The sequence below is a fragment of the Leptosomus discolor genome, chromosome 2 (genome assembly GCF_034619465.1).
Source record: "Leptosomus discolor isolate bLepDis1 chromosome 2, bLepDis1.hap2, whole genome shotgun sequence".
Taxonomy (NCBI): domain Eukaryota; kingdom Metazoa; phylum Chordata; class Aves; order Leptosomiformes; family Leptosomidae; genus Leptosomus; species Leptosomus discolor.
In genome coordinates, this window is record NC_141392.1 from 55,943,550 (window position 1) to 55,966,025 (window position 22,476).

A 22,476-nucleotide genomic window follows, 5' to 3' on the forward strand; every position below is an offset into this window, starting at 1 on the left:
AAATCTACATCTAGCGGAATATTGACTTGATTGCCAAGATATGGGCTGAACTTTCTTTTAGGGTTGGTGCAAACTGAAACATTCATAGGGCTAAAGAGCCTGTAAGAAGGAGGGTGCCTATTTTTGTGTTCTGTAGCTATTACCATTCCTGGGAAGGAGAGGTCTTGGAGTTCTGTCTAGTTTTCTAACAAACAGAAACATCCTTCTAATGTTTCTTCCTAAGAAACATCCTGATTGGTTCTCAGCAGATGAGAGCGCTCTTCAATTATTCTCAGTCCTTCCTTTTGGTTCCTACGAAGGCATGTTTGAAGTTGAGTGTTGTCAGTGTAGAATTGGAGAATTGGCTTGTGATGATTGTTAGTAAAGTTAGCAATTCCATGGGATGGTTTGGACATGCCCTTGCAATACCAAAAGTGGTTCCAGGTTAGAAATGCAATTGTCTGAAATTGAAGTTGTGTTGAATAGCAGATGGTTGATCTTGGCAGTTGAAAAAAAAACTTTCTTTGAATGCTGTGCAGCTAAATGTGGAGTTAGTTACTGTGATGTGCAAGAAAGTAACTTGTCTGGAAGAACCAATCTGACAGCATAATCATCCTTTAAAAGAGAAACAGACCAAGTTTAACCTACATCATGCAGTCTTAAGATCCATTCTTAACAAGTCAATGATGAAGCAAATAACTTGAAGTAGGTCTGAGGTGCCTTGTAGCTACTAAGACAGATTTTTCTTATGTTAAATATTAATTTTATGTTAGAATATTAAGAATCTGTGTTTCAAGTACTGTTCAGAAAAATTGTATTTTGAGTTACTTGAACCTGTCATCTAACAGTATCAACTAGAAGGGAGAAACCAAGTCAGTGCTAATGCTAACATGCAGGAGCGTGGCTGTCTGGTTACACTGTTCGAGCAACTGAATCTTACATCTGTAACAACAGGTATGCCTGGAAAAACCCAGATCCCTGAGTCATTGTTAACATGTTTTGCTTTTGCCATTCCCTTATTTCAGTGGTGGATACAAATGACAGATTCCTGCGCAAAATAACAGTTGGGCAGGGAAATACAGAGAAAGGATTTGCCCGTCAGGTAAGTAAAAGCAATTAATATATCACATTCTGGACACACTTTGCTTTAGAGGCTCAAAGATGTTTCTGCAGTTCTTTCAGCATACTTCTTTGGATTGCAATGCTAACAACTGTTGCTGTTGCATGGTATTCTTGCAGTGAAACTGATTGTGTAAATGAGTAACTGAATCCAAAGTGTCAGAATGAGAAACCAATGCATATTGCCCAATATGTTGGAAGCACTTGAAGAAATTGCCTATGTTAGGGGTTCAACATTGTTGCCCTATGAGTATAAAAGGTGCCCTTATGCCATGAAAATGTTAATTTGTATGATTTTTCTTAGTTTTTTAAGTCACTCAAACTATTTATTTAGTATTTATATAATTTAGATTACCTTTAAATTTAATGTTAAAAAATTGGGGAGAGGTGTGGGTCGCGTGTTGTTGATGCCATTGGTGAGGACTGAAAATGACTGTTAGCTTTTTATTCAGAGTCTTCATTTACCTATTATGCATCTCAGCTTTGGGACCTAAACTGTAAGAACTTGGAGCATGTGCTTAATTTTAGTATGTGGGTTTGAAGGGATAGTTCCGAAAATGGGGGGTGGGTGTGTACTTTTCAACAGTGTAAGAAGCTAAACTACATTACTATATGAGAGCTTCTGGAAGTTTATTAAAGAACTTACTGATAAATTGAAAGCCAGACTTTTCCAACATTATCTGAACAAGTGTTCCTGGTGTCATGTGGGTAAATCCATTTCTGGAACAATGCAGTATGGAACAGCAATGCCAGGTGAAACACAGTCATTGTGATGGTGTGGAGTTACTCTTAATTCAATGAAGACATTGTAATCTAAGACTCTGGATCATGAAATTCATGAGGTTCTGGCTATTTTGAGGTGAATAGTTATTGTGGTAGAAATAAGGCTTTCATTCAGTTTGGAAATCGTTCCTTAAATTTTCTTCATCATTTCAGACCTCTTCTAGACTTCGTGCCTAAATAAAGAGACCAAAAAATAGTGCTAATGTTTTTGCTCAGTTCAGCAGGTAGAACAGTCAAATTGGGGAGCACAATTTAACAGAGAAATCATAGAATCCTGGAATGGTTTGGGTTGGAAGGGACCTTAAAGATCATCTAGTTCTAACCCCCTGCCATGGGCAGGGACACCTTCCACTAGAAATACTTGCTTGTTTTGGTTTTGAACACACAGGGTAGAGACCTTTCTATTACTTACAAAAAACTCAGTATTAGCTGATACTCATCTCTGATAATGGGCTGGGACTGCAAAATATTGTACTTGGTACAAGTTCCTTCAACAGTTGAGACATTTTCCTGTGTTTGGATTTGTTTCAGCGACTCAACATGATTATTAGCTTTGAGAGAGGTTCTGCCAGCTTTATTGTGCAGCATTTTACCACTGTAATTATATTGATGAGTTAAATGTGGTTTGTTTTGTTATAGAATACTAGTTGACATATGGCCATCAAATGTTGCTTCTGTACTGTTTTGGCTAAAATGACCTTCATGCTTTTAATTTTGATGTGTTGGACTGATGGATATCCATTCACATTTTAACATGGACTTAGTGACTCAAGAAATAGAGCTAACAGTTAGGAAAACTCATTTCAGAGCCTAACCGGAGATCCAGAGAAAACAGGACTTCATAGTTAACAGATGCATTTTATAAATATTTGGAGTGATGTTCTAGCACTCTTAAAATCAATGACACCTGTGTAAAATGGCAGAGCACAGCAGGCACAAAAGTCTGCATTTTAATGAACAGGGATGCTGTGGTTTCTGAAGAGTATTACATGACTGATGCCCTTGATCCTGCAATTGAATCCATGTGGGTGGATCCTTTCATCAATAGAGAACTGACTTTACAGCTAAGGCTTCTGTCAGCACTTCATAGGTGTTTAAAGGTTATTAGAGTTAAAATAGCACCTGCTACAACAGTTTTTATGTCTGTTTTTTCAATTAATTGTGTCACTCTTTAAGCGTCTACCTGGGATTGTTTTCTCTGTCCTTTTCGGTTTATATAGAATCAATGTTAATAAAAACTTCTTTTTTTTGGTCTCCTGATAAACATTCTGATAAAGTTAGATAGCATTCCAGTATATGGGTTGGGCATAGATTTCTCGGGCCTATTTTTCTGTCTTATATATGCTTCAGTGACTTACTGGGGACATTCTTAACTTCAGAAAAGATAGTAGCATCTGTGTCATTGGAACGCAAGCAATGTTCATTGTGTACCCAGCTATTCTTTTATGTATAGAGCTGTCTCCAGGGAATACAGAAAATCTGCTTTGTAACTTCAGCATTTCATTTAAGTACCTATGCTGAAAATCTCAATTACAGGATTATTTTTTTGTTTTCCGTGGTATGTATCTCTCCCTGTCTATGCCCAATGCAGAAAAGTGCTCAGGTGTCTTCAGAAATTTTGACTAAACATGCAGGTACCTAGAGGTCAGCCTGAATAGGGCTGCTCTGGGCTGTAGCTGTCAAGAAAGAATCTAAAAGCAGCAACAGAGGTTAAAAAATGGCAGAAGCTATTAAAATACTAGGCAAATGCCTGCAAGTGGTAAGGTGCATGTTGAACAATTCTCTGTCAATGCTGCTTAAAAACAGGCAAAGCCCTCAGTTTGAACAGACTCCTCTGGTATTAGTCAGTATGGGAAACATCTGGTAGAGGTCTGACAGAAACAGTCCTGGGGCTTTTTTTACAGAGATAGCATTAGGATGTAAATTACTATATTTTTGTGTAGAATTTAATTGCTGGAGATGGAGAGATTACTAAAGAAGCTGCAGTTCTTCTTCACCCCCAACACTGCATTCCTGTCACATAATACATTAGTGACTTTGCCTTTCTTCTCTGTTTATATTCTGACAGCATATGGCCTGGGCTTTACTAATAGTAAATTAGTACAAATATTGCTAATGTATGCTGCAGCCTCTTGAAGAAAAGTAAGGACTACAGTTTATGTTGTGCTGAAATACTGCACAGTATAGATGTATGATCTCCAGAGATCCCTTCCAACTCCTACCATTCTGCGATTTCTAGAAGAGCGAAGGAACTGATGTCATACATAGTTCTTGGTTTTGGGGTTTTTTTTTACGTATATGTTTGTTAATTTTTTTTTAAAAAAATGAGGTGAAGATATATTTTACCTTATCATAAGTCAAGCACAAGACCAGCAACATACACTCTAAATTTTGAGCTTATGTAGAAGAAGAATGATCAAATGTAACAAGAATGTTTTTGAAACTAGAATAAAAAAACTATTGGAGAGCTTTACAGAAAAAAAAAAACAAACCAACACACAAAAAACCAAACCGACAATGTTGTGCTCATGCCAGTAGAGCTCAAAACACATCTGGTGGTTTTCTTTTTTGCCACAGAAAAAAATTCTTGGTCCTTCAGGGAGCTTCTGCGAAGGATAACGTGAGCCAAGGGGCTAAGCACTCTGCAAGACTGGTCCCCAAGTAAATGAAGTGTAATGGAGAACATTCATGAGGGAATATAAACAGTGTGTTTGAAGTTACTGTAGTCTGAGCGATCTCAAAGCTGTAGGTTACAATTTGGAACTTGTTTGAATTCCACTGTGAAATCTCTTTCCTGAGCCTATTCCTGACGATTCACTGTGAGTATTTGACCCAACTTTGATTTGGTTCCTAATTCTCATTTCTGTTTTACAGGCTCAGTTTGATATTGCTGTCGCAAGTGAAATTATGGCCATCCTGGCACTTACCACCAGCCTTCAAGATATGAAGGAGAGACTGGGGAAAATGGTGGTGGCTAATGACAAGAAAGGAGAACCGGTAACAGCAGAGGATTTGGTATGTTCAGTGCTGTAGAGCTGTGAATAATCTCTGATGCATTTGTTTTGCCTCTTGAAGCATTTAAAAGGCAGGTGCATGCCAAAGATTTTGCTTTGAACAGCACACTCAGATATCAAAGAAAGATCTTCTTCTGCGCCAAAACTTCCTCACAACGAGAACAAGATGTGGGGCTCATTTCTCCAACTCTCTGGTAACATCTGGTTCAGGAAGTCTCTGATCTCCGTAACCTACTTGGATAGTTTTCTGCAATTCTTAAGGCAAACAAATTTGGTGCTGGAGGGAGTCAGAGTGCAGGCTCCTATTTGAGAAAGCTGGTAATGTTTGCTACTGTACTTGTAAAGTGTGCTCAGATGTTACAGTGATAGTTACCGCATGAATGCTTACACCACTAAGTCAGAATGGAAACAAGCTATTCTTAATTCATAGGTTGCTGATAGTGCTTGGGACAGGGCTATGTTTTCACATCATTAAGACTTTTTCTTCCTTACCTTCATTAGTTGGTTGCTGTTTCCTCATTCCCTTATAGCCAGGCTGTGGTTAGAAGTTCACACATGTTTGTATATGGCAGGTTTTGGTGCAGCCAGTTAACCCTTGCAGTCCAGATGTACGCCAGGAGTAGGCTCACTGTGATCGGCACTAGTTAACTGTAACATTACATTACTTAAATTCTGATGCCTAATTGCCAAATTAAGTTCATATATTGCAGATTGACAGCGCACTCTAAATACAATAAATATAATGCTTTGCTTTTGTGCTTTTCTGTCATCAAAATATACCCCTATAGCAACTGTGATGTGTCTTGTCATGCAACCCTGCTGGCAAGGACTGCATGTATCACAGAGACTATGTGTGTTTTTTCCTGTTTGTCCCTTTTATGTGGACATCTGCACAAACTTACTGCGTTTTTAGAATGAGCAAAGGAACCAGTATCCTGCCTTGTCAGCAAAGATAGCAAATCCACAAGCCAGGAATACCTTCACAGCTTTAATGGATTCCAGCTTAATAAGGAAATGAAAACATAATATCTAGTTTGCCTGGACTTAAGATTGAAATTAAGATAAGCGTACCAAAATTTCTAAGTACAGTCATCATTAAAATTCAAAGCAAATCAACTGCTCCCAATTATGCAGGAGACACGAAGAACTGCATTTAATATTCTAGTTGTTGAAGTTTGATTTTCCTTTTCAATTGCATAACTTCTGTCTCCACCAAATGGAGGGAAGTCAGGAATGAGTTACCTTATAATACATATGCAAAAACTTAAAAATAATTCAGTGTCAGAATTAAAACTACATTTGAAATACATGATTTTAATCTTGATAATACTTTTGTATGAAAGTACTTTAATGTATTAATATTGCAAAATATTTAACCTGTCTTCAACCGCTTAAGGCTAATCAGCTTGATGACTGAAAGCAGTTGCTTCTCCATAGTCTGTTTCATTTATAGTTGCTCTGTGGAAATATAATGTTAGGGCTGAAATGATGAACTGTGCACAAAGAACTTTACAATTTTTCCACTACATCCCTAAAATGAAAGTAGTGCTCAGCAAAATGCCTGTTACTAATTCAGTTTTCTTTGGCCTTTTTTTAAACAAACTTCCTATGCTTAGCATCTCAATCATTTGATAGTGTCACTTGCACTGAACATATGTTTCTAGTTCTTCTTTAAAGCAGTGTTCTATATTTTACAATAGAACAACTGCCCACAAAAAAAAAAATTGTCACAGTGTCAAGGATAGGTATTATGACCATCTGCAGCTATGCTGCTGTATTCTTTTTCTTCTGTAGGTTCTCTTTTTCATAACATACACAGGGAGAACTTGGATGCATGTCATGATTGTGAAGTGCAGAAACTCCTATCTCCTTTGTTGTGGAGTGTGTTACAAATGAGGATGAGAACTGTGGGAAGGATAGGAAGGTGATTTCATGGTTAAGGCAGAAAAGCGTTTTTGGAGAGTTGAATTCCACTCCTGTATTTTTCACAAAGCTTGTGTGTGAGGCTATGTCCATGCAAACTGATTCTTACAGTACATGAGGAGTTATGAATTCCTCTATCTGGCTTGATACTCAGGAGCTAAACAACTGAAATCTATGGAAAGAGTGAAACACTGTCAAGGACTTTGAACCAGGAGAAATTATTTTATATTGTCTCAGGCTGACTATCCAAAATTGGTGAACTTCTGAGTTTGATCCTTGTGTGGGCCAGTTTTTGTTTTGAAAATAGGAACAATTGTTCTTTTCTGCAGACTTACTAATGTTGGTGAAGAAACGAGATGCCACGGTGTTACAATTTAAGAAATGTCAAAAACAGAAGTTAGTAGTGGATATTCTTACTAAGATTTCTTTATCAAATTCGATACTACTTACTTCGTACCACGGGAGAGAGCTTATGAGTAACTGTACTGCACTTGTGAATGTGTACTGTATAAAGTTGAATACCCTGGAAACGATTGCAGGAGATGTATAATCAAAGACCATACCATGTCATAATTCATATGTACAAGGAAGATAAATTTCAGTTCTGTCAGGTAGCATTTAATCTCGGTTCCTGGTTTCTTCCCACAGGTGGGTCAGTCTGTCTGAACAGCTTGCAACTAAACCTACTGTTTCTAGACTTTAAATGCAGTATCTATTCTTCCTCTGCTGCTTGTGCTGCTTGTGTTGTTACTATTCTTCTGCAAGCCCAGCTTTGATCCCTCTTCATTTGGACTGCACAAGTTGTATGTCTTCCTTGTACGTGTTAGAAAAGGATTCCTGTAGGATCCAGGAGAAGAGATCTTTGCTTGTAGTCCAGGTGTCCAGACCCAGAGCTGGTCCAGACTGTAGATACAGTTGTTAGACCTTAGGCTGTAAGCACACTGCACATTGTGACTAAAACTTTCTGGGCAGGATGAGTTCACTAATGAGTATCTGTGAACTGTAATTTTTGTTTTCCTGAGGTTTATATCTTGAGCAAATTTTCAGGTGTGGTAAGAGGTTTGATGTGAAGCCATTCTCCTCCTGAATTTTCATACTTCCTTCAAGTCAAGGTCAGAGAGGAGGTGAAGATTTATAGCTCAGAAAGGAAAGATCTCAAGACAAGTGAATGCAGGAGAAACAATATACATGCTTTTTGCATGCTCCCAATCCAGGAACAGTGCAATCATTTCGACTTAAGTTTTCATAAAATGAAATCAAGTTTAAAAGCTTGAATCTGTCATAGCCGCTTGACATGGAACATTTTAGCCCAAAGAACTGCAATTGCATATAGTTTTAACAAATTTTAAAAGAAGCTTATCACGGGGAGTACCACACAACCTGAATAATGGGTGGTGGTCAGTTCTAGCTGTCACTTAAAAAAATTCTGGGGTTTATGTTTTATATACACTACCCAGGTTGAATTTATGCAAGTTTAAATGTGTGACAGTAGCCTTTAGTTCATTGGAATCTATGTGAACCAAAACCACTAAACCCTTCTCTGTGATTTGTTTCCAGAGATACACACAATATACCCCCTCAAAAACACAATTGTTCTTAATTTTTACTTTATACGCAATATATTTATAATAATGCAATAGTAAAACCTAAAATACATTGGCAGATATAAACCAGATGCAGAAGAAGGCTAGGAGTAATAGAAAAAAGATAAATTGAATATTTCATGAATTGAGAAGACTCCTTCCACAAGAGTAATGTATTAAATATCTGTCCTCTGTAATGGAACATACAGAAGTCTCTGCCAAAATGTGGTGCTCATTGTACAGTATTTTGAAGACTGAATTGCTTTTTGGCTTTTGCAGTGTAGTAGAATTTTGATGGACACATGCCATATCTTTATGTGAAATTAAATGGGTATGTATGCCCTAGATCACTATTTCAGCAGCTATGAAAAATATTAAATAAATGTCACTATTTTTTTAAATAAGACTTCTTCTCAAGTTACTTTCCATGCCAGGCTGTTAGATTTCAATAATTCCAGGACCAAAAAACATAGCTTCATATTTTCTTTTATAAACTATCTGTCAACTGAATATATTTTGTTCTGTGGGTCATCAGAAACATTGCGTACATACTTCACTTCAAACACAAGTAGTTGTAGTTCTCAGCTTACGGTTTAGTGTTAGATATTGCAGAAAAATATTATCATTTTGTTAGGGACTATAGTTTCAAATGAAGGGAAGTTATAAGTACCTCATTATTTTTCTTATAAAGAAAAAGGTTTTTCTCTGCCTTTCAGTCTGTGTAACCCTTACTCATTTCACAGTAGTTACTCTCAATCACCTTACCTGTCATCTAATGCTGGCTTTCATTTCCACTCTTGATAGATTTCAGAGACTGCTCTGCTGGAAGTTGCTTTGAAAGTATTTTGGTTTTTCATCTAAGTTTGCCTTTCCTGTGTCATGTGTGTAATTTATTTTGTGCTCTATGATCTTTACTGTCCTGGGGAGCATACCTGCCCCAACGGCTGGTGGATAGATGGAAGGGGTATTATTTTCAAAAGTATTTGGGATCAGTTCCAGGAGGCAACCCAGGAGAGCTGGGTGTCCATATACATTTGATTCGGAGTCCTACTTCTTTCTTCTGACAGTGAGTTAGTGGAAATCTAATGATCCTTGGGCTCTCATACACTTATTTGGTGTGTAAGTGTCTAAGCCTCTAACTCTTTTATAAAAAATTTATCTGCCTTCTCTGGAAATGAGAACCTGATTCCTTAAATAGCTCTGAGGATCAGATCCAGGACTTTGAGTGAGCTGTGGGAATTGCTTGCTAGCTGCCTGGAGGATTGGGGATATGAAGGAAGGAAAACTTTATTTGGACAGAGTGATGTCAGATAGATACGAAAACTTTATTGACTGTTTAGCTTTTAAGGACTATTGTTGACTCCAAACCTGTTTAAGAACCGTGGAAGGCAGATAGACATGATGCGAGCTAATCAGAGTCTTTGCATCTTTTTTTCTTTGCTTTCAGCTTCAGATACAATCAGTTGTGTTCAGAATGCATATCTAATATGTATGAAGCTTTCCAAAAAGTTAAAATGCATAGGAAGTATTTTTTGCTTTACTATTTTTATCAGATTGGTGAACAACTATCAGAAAGCAAAGGAGACAGGATTTGAGCCATTATTGTCTGGGAAGAGAGAAAAAGATGTACTGATTTTATCTTTTTCTTCTCCCCCAAAGCCTTCTTTCCAGTCAGCATGGCTTGGGTTAGCAAATAACTGTTTGTGTGCTTGCTTTGAATGAGCTGGTGGTCTCATTCAACATGAAGTAGACAACAGAAACTCTTAGTCAGATAGCTACAGCCAGCATGAGTTAACCCTTGTCAGTCCTTGGGCAGGTTTCCCAAGAAGAGCATTAGGGCTGATCCGTGGCTGCTCAGGTAGTTAACCTTGCCATTGATCAGTTGGAAAATCTGATGTAAAGTTTTCCGTTTGGGTTTTTTTTCCCTCCAGAAAGTTGAATAGCTATTACAATTGCCTTTTCTGTGGTAAGATTGTAAAATATCTCGCTGTTCATGGGCTGAAAATTAGCAGCAGCTGTTTCTCTTTTAGCATAATGATGAATAGCTTATGCTATATGATGACAGAAACTGAGATACAGGAAGAAAATGTAAAATTAACCAACCTTTCCTTCAGATATTTCTATTACCTATTGCCTTCTAACTAGTATGTGTATATGGGCCTGTATTCCTTGAGACTGAAGACAAATAACTTAACTAGCTGTTATAGTTTTGTGTTGTTAGCAACTAGGGGTGAGCATAATTTCCTTCATCTGAGGGTGGAAGGGGAAGAACTGTGCATCTGGTCTGAGAAATCCTGTCCCAGCTGTCTGCTGAATTGATCAAACAGCAGGAAAAAAACAAACTTATGGATCTGTTCAATAACTACATTGCAAACTCTGTTGTGTTTGTTTTGTTTGGTTTGGTTTTGGTTTTTTTTTTAATGAATTCAAATTCTGTGTTATGATCAGCTGGCAAAAGAGTGTATTTGTTTTGATAAATTAGTAGGATTAAAACCTGGGGTTTAATGAAGAAATTGCTAGGATTGAGATTTGTTCCATTTAATTTTAAATTGTTAGAGCCAGGACTGGGTATTCACTATTTTATTTTGTAAGTAAGTGCTTCACATTTGGAAGTGAATCAAATCAGTTTTATAAAGCAAATTATTATATTGAACAGATTTAAAATTTAACATCTTAAGAAATACACCCACTTTAGAAACACCTTTACAAATTACTAAAATACAGGAAATCAAAGGCAGTAACAGTGGCAGTTACTTTTATGTAGTCCTAAAAAGAAAACTCATTTATGGATAAAATGTTGAAGTTGCATTTTATTCTAAAAGCAGAAAATTTTATGGGGTACTGGTTAAATGAGCCTTTATGAAAAATTGTTTGTTGAGATTTGTTCTACATTTTAAATTCTTTATGTAAAATATGTAGTTTATAATCTTACAAATTAAACCAATCTGTAGCTATAAAGCAGCCTGTGGAAGTGAAAAGCAATAATATTTTCATTTCTATTTTTAACATATTTCCCTTTTCCTTGTATGTAGGCTATCAGCTTTGGATTCAAATGAGAGTAGTTGCATATAGGTACAGCATAGCCCCAGGCTGCTTCTGTGGAAGTGATGGAGCCTCAGCCATTCTGACAGAGAGCTGGCATGCTGGTGTTTCCTTGTGTTTTGTTCCTAGCTCCTAAAATTAACATATTAAGAAACAGATATTTATTCTTTACTAATTCACAGATGGAAAACTGTTGTTTTGCTCCCTGTTTCTATTATTACCTCTTTGTGGATCTGTTGGGGCTTGTAGATAGTGGAGGTTTACAAAATGCGAAATTGCAAAAATACCTCCTCTCTCTCCTTTCCTTCACTTTCCCCCATGAAAACACTTGCTATGCTTTAGCAGAAACCAATTTTACTATTTTGGTTTCAATCCATTTTTATCCGAAGCCAAATATTCTGCTTCATTTTCCTCTGAAGTCTATGGTTAGATGTGATGCTCAGAAAGGGGAAACTTGAATTTGTATAAAATACTGTACTTAGGTAGTGGCTGCATACTTTTATGTCTCTCATCTGTATGTCATTCCAATTTTTACACAGAGTTTGATTGTTCAAACAATCTAATAAGCCACTGCTTATAACACTGCTGAATTTTTTCTATCCATGATCTAGTTCTTTCAAAACAAAATGCATTTTCTTCTCAAAATCAAAGTAATTCAGGAATAAATTGAAATATATTCTTTTGGTTTCTAGATAGGACTACGGGTAGTTTGATAGTGCTGTGCAGACTCTATAGCCATTTTTTTCTAAAATGGGCATTGGATTTTAGTATAGAGGGATGTCATTACTTTCTCTTATTTTAAATTCAGTCAGTGTGAAATTTATATTTACTATCCAGCAAAATTTTTAGGGAGGAGTAAGATTTTTTTTTTCTTTTACAACTATAATGCAGCAATTCACACAGCTCGTTTTGTCCTCTTCTCATCACAAGCAAGGCACCTCTAACTTTTAATCTCATCAACTCTGCATCTGCTTTTGTCCTGTGTCTATTGCATATATATTTGTACAAGTCCTGAAAAATACCTTTTCTGATTGTTGCTGACTATTGATTCATGCTATTGATTCTGTCATGAAAGAAATACATCTGTCATTTCTTTAGGCAGCTTTAGCAAGTTACTGCCTTCTTGCTTTCTCAGGTGTCAGTAGCCTTTGCTTCCACTTCCTCTTTTGTTCCCATGACCATCTTCATGCTGATCACTTAATAATTGTTTCTGGTCTCTCCATGAAATAGGAAGAATATTTACCTACTGCATTTTAAGTGTATGCAGAGAAAAATCGTTACTATTTCTGGCACACTCTGTAAATATGGTATGTTAGAAGTGTTGAGGTAACATCTAAATAAATTTCCGTATGCGACGCTGTAACACTGCTTGTCCACCATGGTTTATGAATACACTTTCTTTTTTTTCTTTGAAGTATAAGGGGATTTTTCCCCTGTTTTAACTGTAAGCTTAAGTGTAACTTGGAAATATTGCACTGTAGAATTGACATCCTTAAAATGTGGACTCTCTTGTTTTTTAGGGAGTAACAGGTGCTTTGGCAGTTTTGATGAAAGATGCAATTAAGCCCACACTAATGCAGACGTTAGAGGTGAGTATGGCTTCCGATGCCTGCCCTTCTCTGACTTTCAAATTCCATATTGTGCTTGTTGTGCTTCTCTCCAGCAGCCACACTTAACTTTCAAGGTTCAAGCCTGGTCAAATCCATAAAGGCATTTTAGTAAGTGTTCATTTGTATATGTTAACTAATCAACTCTATCTGAATTTATACCTTTTTGGGGGGTTTTTTTCTTTTCTTTGAGACTCTGGCTTTAGTCATAATTTTGCCTAGTGTTGCAAACCAGCTGCAGTGTACTATTGAGCTGCTTCTGAGCATGCTGGAAGGCAGGTTGGACTTCCATGCAATAGACTTCCTTCTGTTTCTCATCTTATTCTTCTAGGGAAGTTTACTTTTTATATATTTCCTTTATATGTGTGTTCCCATGATGATTCCCACAGCCCAGCATTTTGAGTGGAAAACAAATCCTTCTCTGAGGCTATTCTATTCTGTATTACAGTTTCTGCCATTCAGAAACACAGAGAAGTCCTTTTGCCTGTTTATGCTTTTTCAAAAGATGGCTTCCAGCCAGCCTGTCTTGCCTGGGACTAAATGAAGCTTTGCTGGCCTATAAGAGGAATGTTTTACACTTACCCTAGTGAGCTTTCTTCCAACAGCTCAAAGAATGAAGAATTAGTACAACCTAACTTTGTGTCTGAGCAGTCTAGTATTGCCTTTTCGGTAGTGAGCTGAATGATGAGCAATATTGATGGGGAGAGGGATGAAGAAAAATGGAGAAATAATGAAGCTGTTTTAGAAACAAATGCACTTGGAGAAAAATTAATGTATATTATTGAAAGTTTGACCATCAAAATTACATAGCTAGAATATTTCACAACAATTCCTGGTATGGTGAAAAGCTGAAGAATGTAGAAAGATACCAGTGCAATCACCAGTTGATAAAAGTGTCTCATTTTCTACAACATGTCAAAGTGATAACTACCTTTTTGCTTTTGTGTTTGGATGGGGACATCTTCCTACTCTCAGGGAATATTAGAAAAATAAGAGTTTAAGCCTGTTGTTTTACTATAGCCACCTTAATGATTTTTCTCCTGCAAAGAACATCTGTTCTTTCATGTTGCTGTATGAAGAATATAACATTGAATAGCAGGAACTGGAAGTCACATAGGATCAAGAATGTCACAGCCAGAACTGTGTATTAAATAGCTACCTGGATAACAGTGTGTGCATTAAGCATCAGCGGCAAGGTAGCTTTGATTCTGAGTGTTTAATCTGTGTCACTCATTGCGTATCCGTTGCATATTGCCCTTTGCATATCTGTTAGAAAATAGTGTGGTCTGGTTGTACTGTTCTAAAAGACCATTATCAGCTTCAGAAAAGTTTCTTTTGATCGATAGGCATTTGATTCTGGGACTTGCATGTTGGCTTTTTTCACTGTATTTCTTTATGTTCACGTTTCTATGCAATGGAATTCCTACCTTTTATGTGGTATTCTTTTCTAGTCTAATCTATGCTATGACTGAAACATCTGCCAACTTTCATTGAACACTATTGCTTGTTAGGAGGACTCTGACCGCAGTACCCAAGGATATTTTTCCCAAAAATTCTTCTTACAAAATTAGTTTTAAAACAGCAAACTGAAGCAGCTCAGAAGGCTGCTTCGTGCTCCACTCCTGCCTTTTGAGTCTCACAGACAAACTTTTGTCACCCTTTGAGTACCTGTCAGCTTGCTATCCAAGAATGGAAGTCTCCCACTTATATAAGTCTTTTCGAAGATAGTGCTGTGCTTTGTCTGATGTTTGCCTCTTGGACTGTGTCATTGTTCTTGTATAGAGATGCAGTGGCCTACCCTGTTACTGCTCATGCTGTTGTTGCTGTTCTTGAGCCTCAAGCTTGTGTCATAGCCCATTTTGTGAATAAATAGTTTTCGGTAATTTTGATTATAAATGTTAATAGCTTTAAGAGGTGCTAATTTTAACAGCTTCAGTTTTTCCAAAAAAGGGAAGGAGAGGAACAAGGAAGATATTTTGCCCTGCACTCTTGAAGGTAGTGCAGTGATCTGCCTGTGAGTTTAGAGCCCTCCAGCGTGATAGATTTTAAGACAAGCTAATCCTCGTGTACCCTGAGGTGTTGGATGTAATAATGTCTCTTCTGCTATAGGGAATGACAGATTTCTGATGAGTATGTGTATTGCAAGTCTTTCTTCTTGCAAACCAGAAACGAGGAGAACTGAAGCCTAAATTACACTTGAAAGAATCCTAATAAATAGCATCCAAAAGAAGAGGGACCTCTTAAGTTTCCAAAGAGGCTACCAATACTAATTGGGCAACATAATCCTAATCCCTTCAGGAAGAACAAGTTCTCGATACAAGTTTGAAGACCTTTAGCAACAGCAGCATAACTTGACAACCAAAGCAGGTCTTCCAGATCACTTTGATATTGGGGAACAGCAAAAAGACTGCCTGAGGAGCGGGAGCAGGAGATCTTCTGCATGACTTCCAGCTGATACTGACGGTTAATTTGGCATAAATTGTAAGTGATAGTGTTGTGGGTAGCAGTGCATTGCAGAGATAGCTGCCCTCCTCTGTGATCTGGTGAAGAGCCTGTAGATGGGTATTGTGTTAAGCTGTAGAGGTCTGAGGAGTTGCTTCTAAGGGCCTATGAAAGCAGAGAAGAACGACCTACTCAGTAGATTTGCACCAGCTTTATATGGGCATCTGTGTGCACTGAAGAAGAGGTTTAGAAGTTCATAAATCAAAAAATGACCGAATGCCAGTCCTGTAAGAAACTGAACTGACAACTTGTGTCAGTGCTTTTTTTCACTTGCGAATTGATGTGTGTGTTTTCATTTGCTGTTTTTTTAAAGAGGTTTCTCAGTGGGTTGATTTCCATCACAACCCTGCTACTCTGTCACCAGAAATGCTGCCTCAAGGTGTTAGTGATTGACAGTGTTTCATATGCAGGAATGACAGCAAAATCTCAAAAAGGGAAACATGGGACACTCCAGCTACAATAAATGTAGGCTTCAGTAGAACTGATATCAAGTGCTGTAGAATTGAGATGACTTTGTTTGAAATGTACATAATGGTTTCATAGTGTTTATCCACGTTTGTCATGACAGATTTGTTCTCTCGTGAACTGATCCCTTAATGTTCAGCATTTATTTATACCATGTGGAACAGCAGCTGCTCTATGGGACAACTCTTTCAACTCTTTGTAGTTGCAGGCTGGCTGCTCTGGGATGGTCTGCCCATGTTATGTTTGAAGTGCCATTCACAGTAAAGATGAGGGGAGGATGGTAATAAGTATTATAAACGTCCTTCTAGAGGCCAGATAACTTCAGATACTTACATTCAGGCGTTATTTTCTTTTACTGAAACTTGGATAATGAAATTTCCGGTACTGAAAACAGTCAGCAGAATGCATCCCTGTGCCACTGTTTGTTTCTCAATATAGTTTATTTTATATAAAATTGTTAATATTTTGTATAGTGTAATGAAAATAAGTGGCACTCTGCCAAGTGGGATGGATGGGCTGACACAGAATTACTGAAGCTGGCCCAAGAAGACATTATTGTCCCTGTTCAAGGGTGTCCTTGAAGATCCTGAGATCCTGCTGGAGTTTGCTCCCTTCAGTACCCAGACTATATTTTTCTTCCAGGATTGCCCTTGTAAAAAGACTGTTCAGATAACTCCTCCTTTTCTTCTGGTGGATTTCAGAGCTCCAGGGGAGCATCTGTCCATGCCAGTGGTTTAGTAGTGTGTTTGGATTTCAAGTTAGTGGCAGGGGACCTCTTGGCTACTGATACTCTGGATGTTGGATTCTGCAATCCAAATTTCCTTCCTATCTGTGCTATGTGGATGAACTCTTGGAAGCATAATTGCACAGGGAATGCTGTGGGAGACGCTTCTGGCCTCCTGTCTGCATAGCTGCCACAGCATGGGCTGGGCTAACATCTCATCATCTTTGTTTGTGCTTCCATGTATCGGATCTGCCTGTGTGTGTGCTGGGCTCTAACAAGAGTAGCCCTGTAGTTGCTTGCTATAAGAAATTAAGGACTTGGAAGAGTAAAATCAAACTTAGTGAGTAATAGAACACAAATCAGAATAAATCCAGTGGATTTCAATCTGGTAGATGAAAACTGCAGTCTTATTTATTTGAATGCCAGAAGGATAACTACTGGGTTAAAGAAAACTTAAGGAAGTAAAACTTAAACTTAGGTTGGTGGAAGTGGTTTACATTTTCTTTTGTGTATTTTGTATAAGTTATAAGCTGTTCGGGATAGGGGTAATATTTTATTTTGCACAGCACCTCCCGTTGGATTGATGCCTAATACTGTAAGAAGCTTTGAAGAACCATAGTTCAAGTTAAATTTTTTGCATGAATGTGTAAATCCTCAATTGATATTGCAGTATGTGGTCATTAGCATATAGAAAACAAGAAAAAAAAATCCTAGGTAAATACTATGGAGTTAGTGTGCTATGATGATAATAATCTACATTATTCCTTTTGTTACAGGGCATGACTTCTGGTTTATTTACTTTTTCTGGTCCTGTTCCACTGTTTCTTCTCTAACATGTATGAGGCAGAGCTGTCTTTGGATTATAGCTTAATTGTCCAGTTTTTGGAGAATATCCCCTGCCCATATGTATGCATATTCCCCTTTTTCCACTCTTATTAAAAAAAAAAAAACCTGTTTTATTATAACAAACCTGAAGTTTGATATGCCAGGGGATAGGAAGTTACTTGTCTTCCTTTGTCTCTGAACAAAACAATTAGTTATGTATAATTACTTCTAAAGGAAGCAATAAGAACAGATGATTGTTGTTGATATATTTTATATGATTTTGTTAGTGAAAACCTGAAAATCTGGTTTCTATAGTAGGAAGTATTTTACTACTGTAATCCAATTGTTCTGATCCAAAAATTTTTGTCTATGTGGATTGTTTCTTAAGGCACTGGTGGTGGTGGGGAACAACCAGCTTTTATTATATGGTTAATAGTTTCCAAGTTGTGGTTCATGGAACTGTTGGATGTGGCCTGCAGCCGATCTGTGGAACACTGTCCTCCTTAATTGGTATTTCTGGGCAAAAATTGAGGAAGATTACCCAGTACCTTGCCTGAAATTTTGAGAGTTGGCAGTAGCTCCTAATACAGAATGTGTGAACAACATTGATGGAGATAATATGAAATTACCTGCTTACCTTTTCTTTAACCGGCTGGGGAATTTTCAAAGCATTAACACAATGACAGGGATTTCTTTGCTTAAGTATTTTATAGTCAGAAAGCTGACGTGACATCCTTCCATCTGATTCTGTATTCTGACTTGGAGAAAAGATAGCAATTATTAAATCTCACCTAATCCTAATCCCTTTCTGTAGATGCTGATTTTCTAATTTCTCCTTTCCTTGTGATGCCTGACAAAAAAGTAACAGGGAAGCTGAAATTTGCTTGACAAATTTCCCTATACCATTGTTAACTCCCTGCCTATCCTTTTGCTGTTTCAGATGCTGTTTCCCTGCTACAGAGTCTACTTTCCTTGTGTATTTGTACAGTGTCTAGTGTAGGGGAATTCGGCTCTACACCTAGGGCTCCCAGGCACTCTGCCAGCAGTGGTGAATGCTTTTCCATTGTATCTCAGCATCCTCACTGCACTCCAGCCATGTCCCTTCCCTTCTCCGTCTCCAGCTCCTTAACCATTGACTCTGGTCTCTCATTGCTTCTGCTGGCTACTTTGCCCACACAGGAATGGCAATTACAGTCAATGAGGAAAACAGGAGCAGTAAGGGATGGAGTAGGCTCCATTTGTGTGCCGTCTGCAGCAATGCACTTAGTGCTGATTGTAGTGCATATGCGGGAATAGCACGCCACAGCATTAGGACAGTGGAAATACGAAACATTAGCGCAAGACTGGGCAAGAAGTTGTGTAAGTTACCTAGAGGTTGTACTGCTGTCTGTTACCTTTCTAAGAATGAAGCTGATCCTGACATCTAGGCCTGTTGGTCTCAAGCACCTGAGATGTACCTGACCCTCCTGAATGATCTGACAGTGCTTACTCATTATATGTGCTTTTGATTTATCTATAATCTTGATTAGCCTGCAACAGTATTGAGCTTGTGTTCTTACCTATCCATTAAATTAATGATACATGTTTTTTATCATTCAGGGAACACCAGTATTTGTTCACGCTGGACCTTTTGCTAACATTGCACATGGAAATTCTTCTGTTTTGGCTGATAAAATTGCCCTTAAATTAGTTGGAGAGAAAGGATTTGTAGGTATGTAATTATTTTGTTTATTATATTATCGTTTGTTGTTAAGTAGGCAGTGATGTAAGTGAACAGATAACATAGCAATGAAAGGTAAGAATGCTACTTCATTTTGTGCTAATACTAATAATAATCTTAAAGTGAATGTGTAAAAACCAAAACCAAAACAAAACACAAAACAAAACCAAACCAAAAAAACCCCAAACCAACCCAAAGCACTTCTTCTCTCACCCTGCCCTTTGTCTCAAGTGTTCTGTCACCATGTTTGAGATTGCACAGGATGGCTGAACCAGTTAAATGACTGGATTGCATTGAAAGAAGTGTCCTGTAGTACCGTTCATTAGTATTCATCTGACCTCCCTTGATAAACGGACAGAAACCATTCCCTTTTCCTGTTGAATTATTTCTCTGCCAAATCAGGGATCAGGTGTCCCTGAGCCAGTGCAGAGGAATAGCAGAGGAAAAGTGGTAGAAGAAAAAGTAAGACTGCCTTATTTTGGTGGCAGTGAGCCATTAGGTTGATACAGCTACATTGTAAAACCTCACTCTGAGGCCCTCATGTTCCCTCGAAGGCCACGATGGGCAGACTCTTTTTGTATTAAGAATTCAACCTGCACAAGCAACAGCAGACAAGTAGAACTTACTGTTATGGTTGCAGGCAAAATAAACTTGTGGCTGAATGGTGAACTAGTTTTTATAAAAATTGTTGTGTGTGTTTAGAATTAATAAAATGAAAGGGGTATTGCTACTTTGCGGTAGTAATGCCTTTGCACTGCTGCAGCCATTCTGTTCTGTGTCCTGAACACCCAAGTTGACTTACGTTAATCCTAAAGTTGAACTTCAAGTACCTGTGGAACAATGCTCTTGAAGAGGTGCAGTAATGTGAAGCATAAGGTTTCTTGTACTAGAGCTCTTAAACTAGTAGAGAAACACATATGTATATGCTTTTGTCATACCTACATATCGCTGCAAATTACAGAAAGAGAACCAAATTACTTGAAAGTACTGTTTCTATTTAAATGTATTGGTAATTGTAGAGAGGATGGGGGAGTTTGCATTGTTATAGAATGTATGTAAGTTTTGTTATGATACTGATCAACCCATATATTTACAGATAGAGAACAGAAAGTTGTTGACTAGTGAACAAGAAGATGGAGGGATATCTTCATACAGAAATCTTAAAAAGTAACAAAAAGTAGTACCAAAAAAATGAAAGGATTGAAACCTGTCGTAGATCGTACTGACTTTGAAAAAAACCTAAATAAATATGTCACTTTGGTATTCTCTGAATAACAACAAAAAGGTTGAAGAGGTAGAAATTCTATTTATGTGTATTGCATTATCTTGAGGGCTTTCTTCTTTTAAAATAATATTTATTGATTTTCTGTTTTCTCATTTTTGCTTGTTCAACTTTCTAGAAGGAACTTTCTGATCTCCCTAAGCATTCTGTGCCTAAAGAAATGTTCTCCATCCTTCTTTTTTTTTTTTTTTTTCAAAAAGAGCAGCAAAGTGCCCACCATGATTTTTAGATCTTTGTTAGGGTATTGTTAACATTAGTTCCTAGACTCAGTTTTGCTAACCTCTGCCCTTCTGATTCAATATAATGTGCACAGCTTCTTGGACATTTGCATGTAATATTTTGTTAGCAAGACCATTCTTGGGAAAAGTTTGATTCAGTATTCTGCTCTCACTTCTTATGTTTAGGTAGGAGTAACAAGGGAAATGCTGACCTGTGTAAGAAAATAAATCATTGGAGTTCAGGTGGTGAAACATGAGGTTTTCAAGGTAGTCTGGGCATGTGTTGTGTGTTTGTGTTTCCTTTTTAAAATGCATGATTGTGTCAAGGAATTGGGTTGTTTTCTTCAGTGTTACTGTTGTACAGCTAAAGAGTTTGTTCATTTCCCTCTAATAATCAAATATCCATTCAGAGTAACAATATCTGCATTCTGAATACATATATTTAATGATAATAGAATTGGTATTTCATTAAGCCACGTTTGTTGTTATACGGCTGTGTGGAATGAAGAGCAAGAGCATTTAGGGTAGCTAACATTTTTCGTAGGCTGGGTGAAGTGACTTTGTTTCTGCAGTGAGCAATCTTCTCAAGTGGAAAGTCTGGTTTGTATCATCTGGATAGAAGAATATTGGTGGCAGTCTGGGGTCTTGATCCAGGTTTTGGAGCCCGAAAAGTATCACCTTGGGTTTGGATTCCTTCCCATTCACTGCTTCGCTTAGGCCCTGGAAGCATATCCTTGCATTTCATGCCTTTTTTTTTTTTTTTGTCTTATCCACCTGTTTGTCTTTAACCTCTTCTTTGCTTTGTTCGTCTTTGGCTCCAGTTTCTCTGTTGGGAGACAATGCAGTGTAGCTGCAATAGAGGAAAACCTTTGTGCATTGCCAGCTAAAGGCTCTTGTTCAGAATTTATTCTACAGAACACAAATCCCCATGAAACTGGCTTCTAAATGAGACTGCCTTTGCTCTGCTGAGCAAAGAACTTCAGGATGATTTTTAGATCCTTGTTAGATTATTAAAAGCAATAGTTCCTAGAGTGGCCTACTTAAATAAACTCTGCAGGTAGTCACAAGTGTAAATGGTTGTTCTAATGTCTGTAATTTACCATAAGCTTTACGGTTTAAAAGAATACGTTGTTTCTGGTAACTAGTCAGAGCACATGGGCAGAGACTACATGGAGCACTTGCTGATTTATTAAATACTCTCCTATCTTACCCTACACAACTGAAGTCTAAAATGAGAGCTACGAAGTGTGCACCAGTCCACACTGAGGTTGCGTCCGTACAGGGCAGAGAGCCCAGTGCCTTGCGAAGCTACACAGCAATGCAGTTAGCAAGAAACTGAACCACATTCTGCTCAGTGTGGTGTGTGCACCCCGTACAGCCATTGAAACTTGGTGGGGAAAGCTGGTCCCGTAGTTAATTCAGCAGTAGGAGTGCAGGACAGCTGGGCTGCAGTTCTGTAACTAGCTAAACAAGTTTAGTTACTCACTCTTGCAGTAGTTTAAGAGTTAAAGTTTTCACTGCTCCGTGTTTCTCTTTTGCCACTGTTCTTGTGCAGTTCATCCTTTCCACGTATTGGATCTGGCACTCATTAGATTCTTGTAGGGGCGACTGGAGTTCATGTTTTGCCATGTAGGTTAGTTGCATAAGCTCATGGAAGAACCCAAGAGGTGCTGGAAATAGCATAAGGTAA

At 37.8% G+C, this 22,476-nt stretch overlaps 1 protein-coding gene across 1 annotated transcript in view; it reads left to right on the forward strand.

The window, feature by feature from the left end:
- Positions 1–22,476, forward strand: part of MTHFD1L (methylenetetrahydrofolate dehydrogenase (NADP+ dependent) 1 like) — a 154,335-nt gene that overhangs the window by 46,888 nt on the left and 84,971 nt on the right. The window contains exons 17-20 of the mRNA XM_086461102.1: positions 1,005–1,081; positions 4,756–4,896; positions 12,964–13,032; positions 19,166–19,277. Coding sequence (XP_086317228.1) covers positions 1,005–1,081; positions 4,756–4,896; positions 12,964–13,032; positions 19,166–19,277 — 399 coding nt within the window. The remainder of the gene's footprint in view (positions 1–1,004; positions 1,082–4,755; positions 4,897–12,963; positions 13,033–19,165; positions 19,278–22,476) is intronic.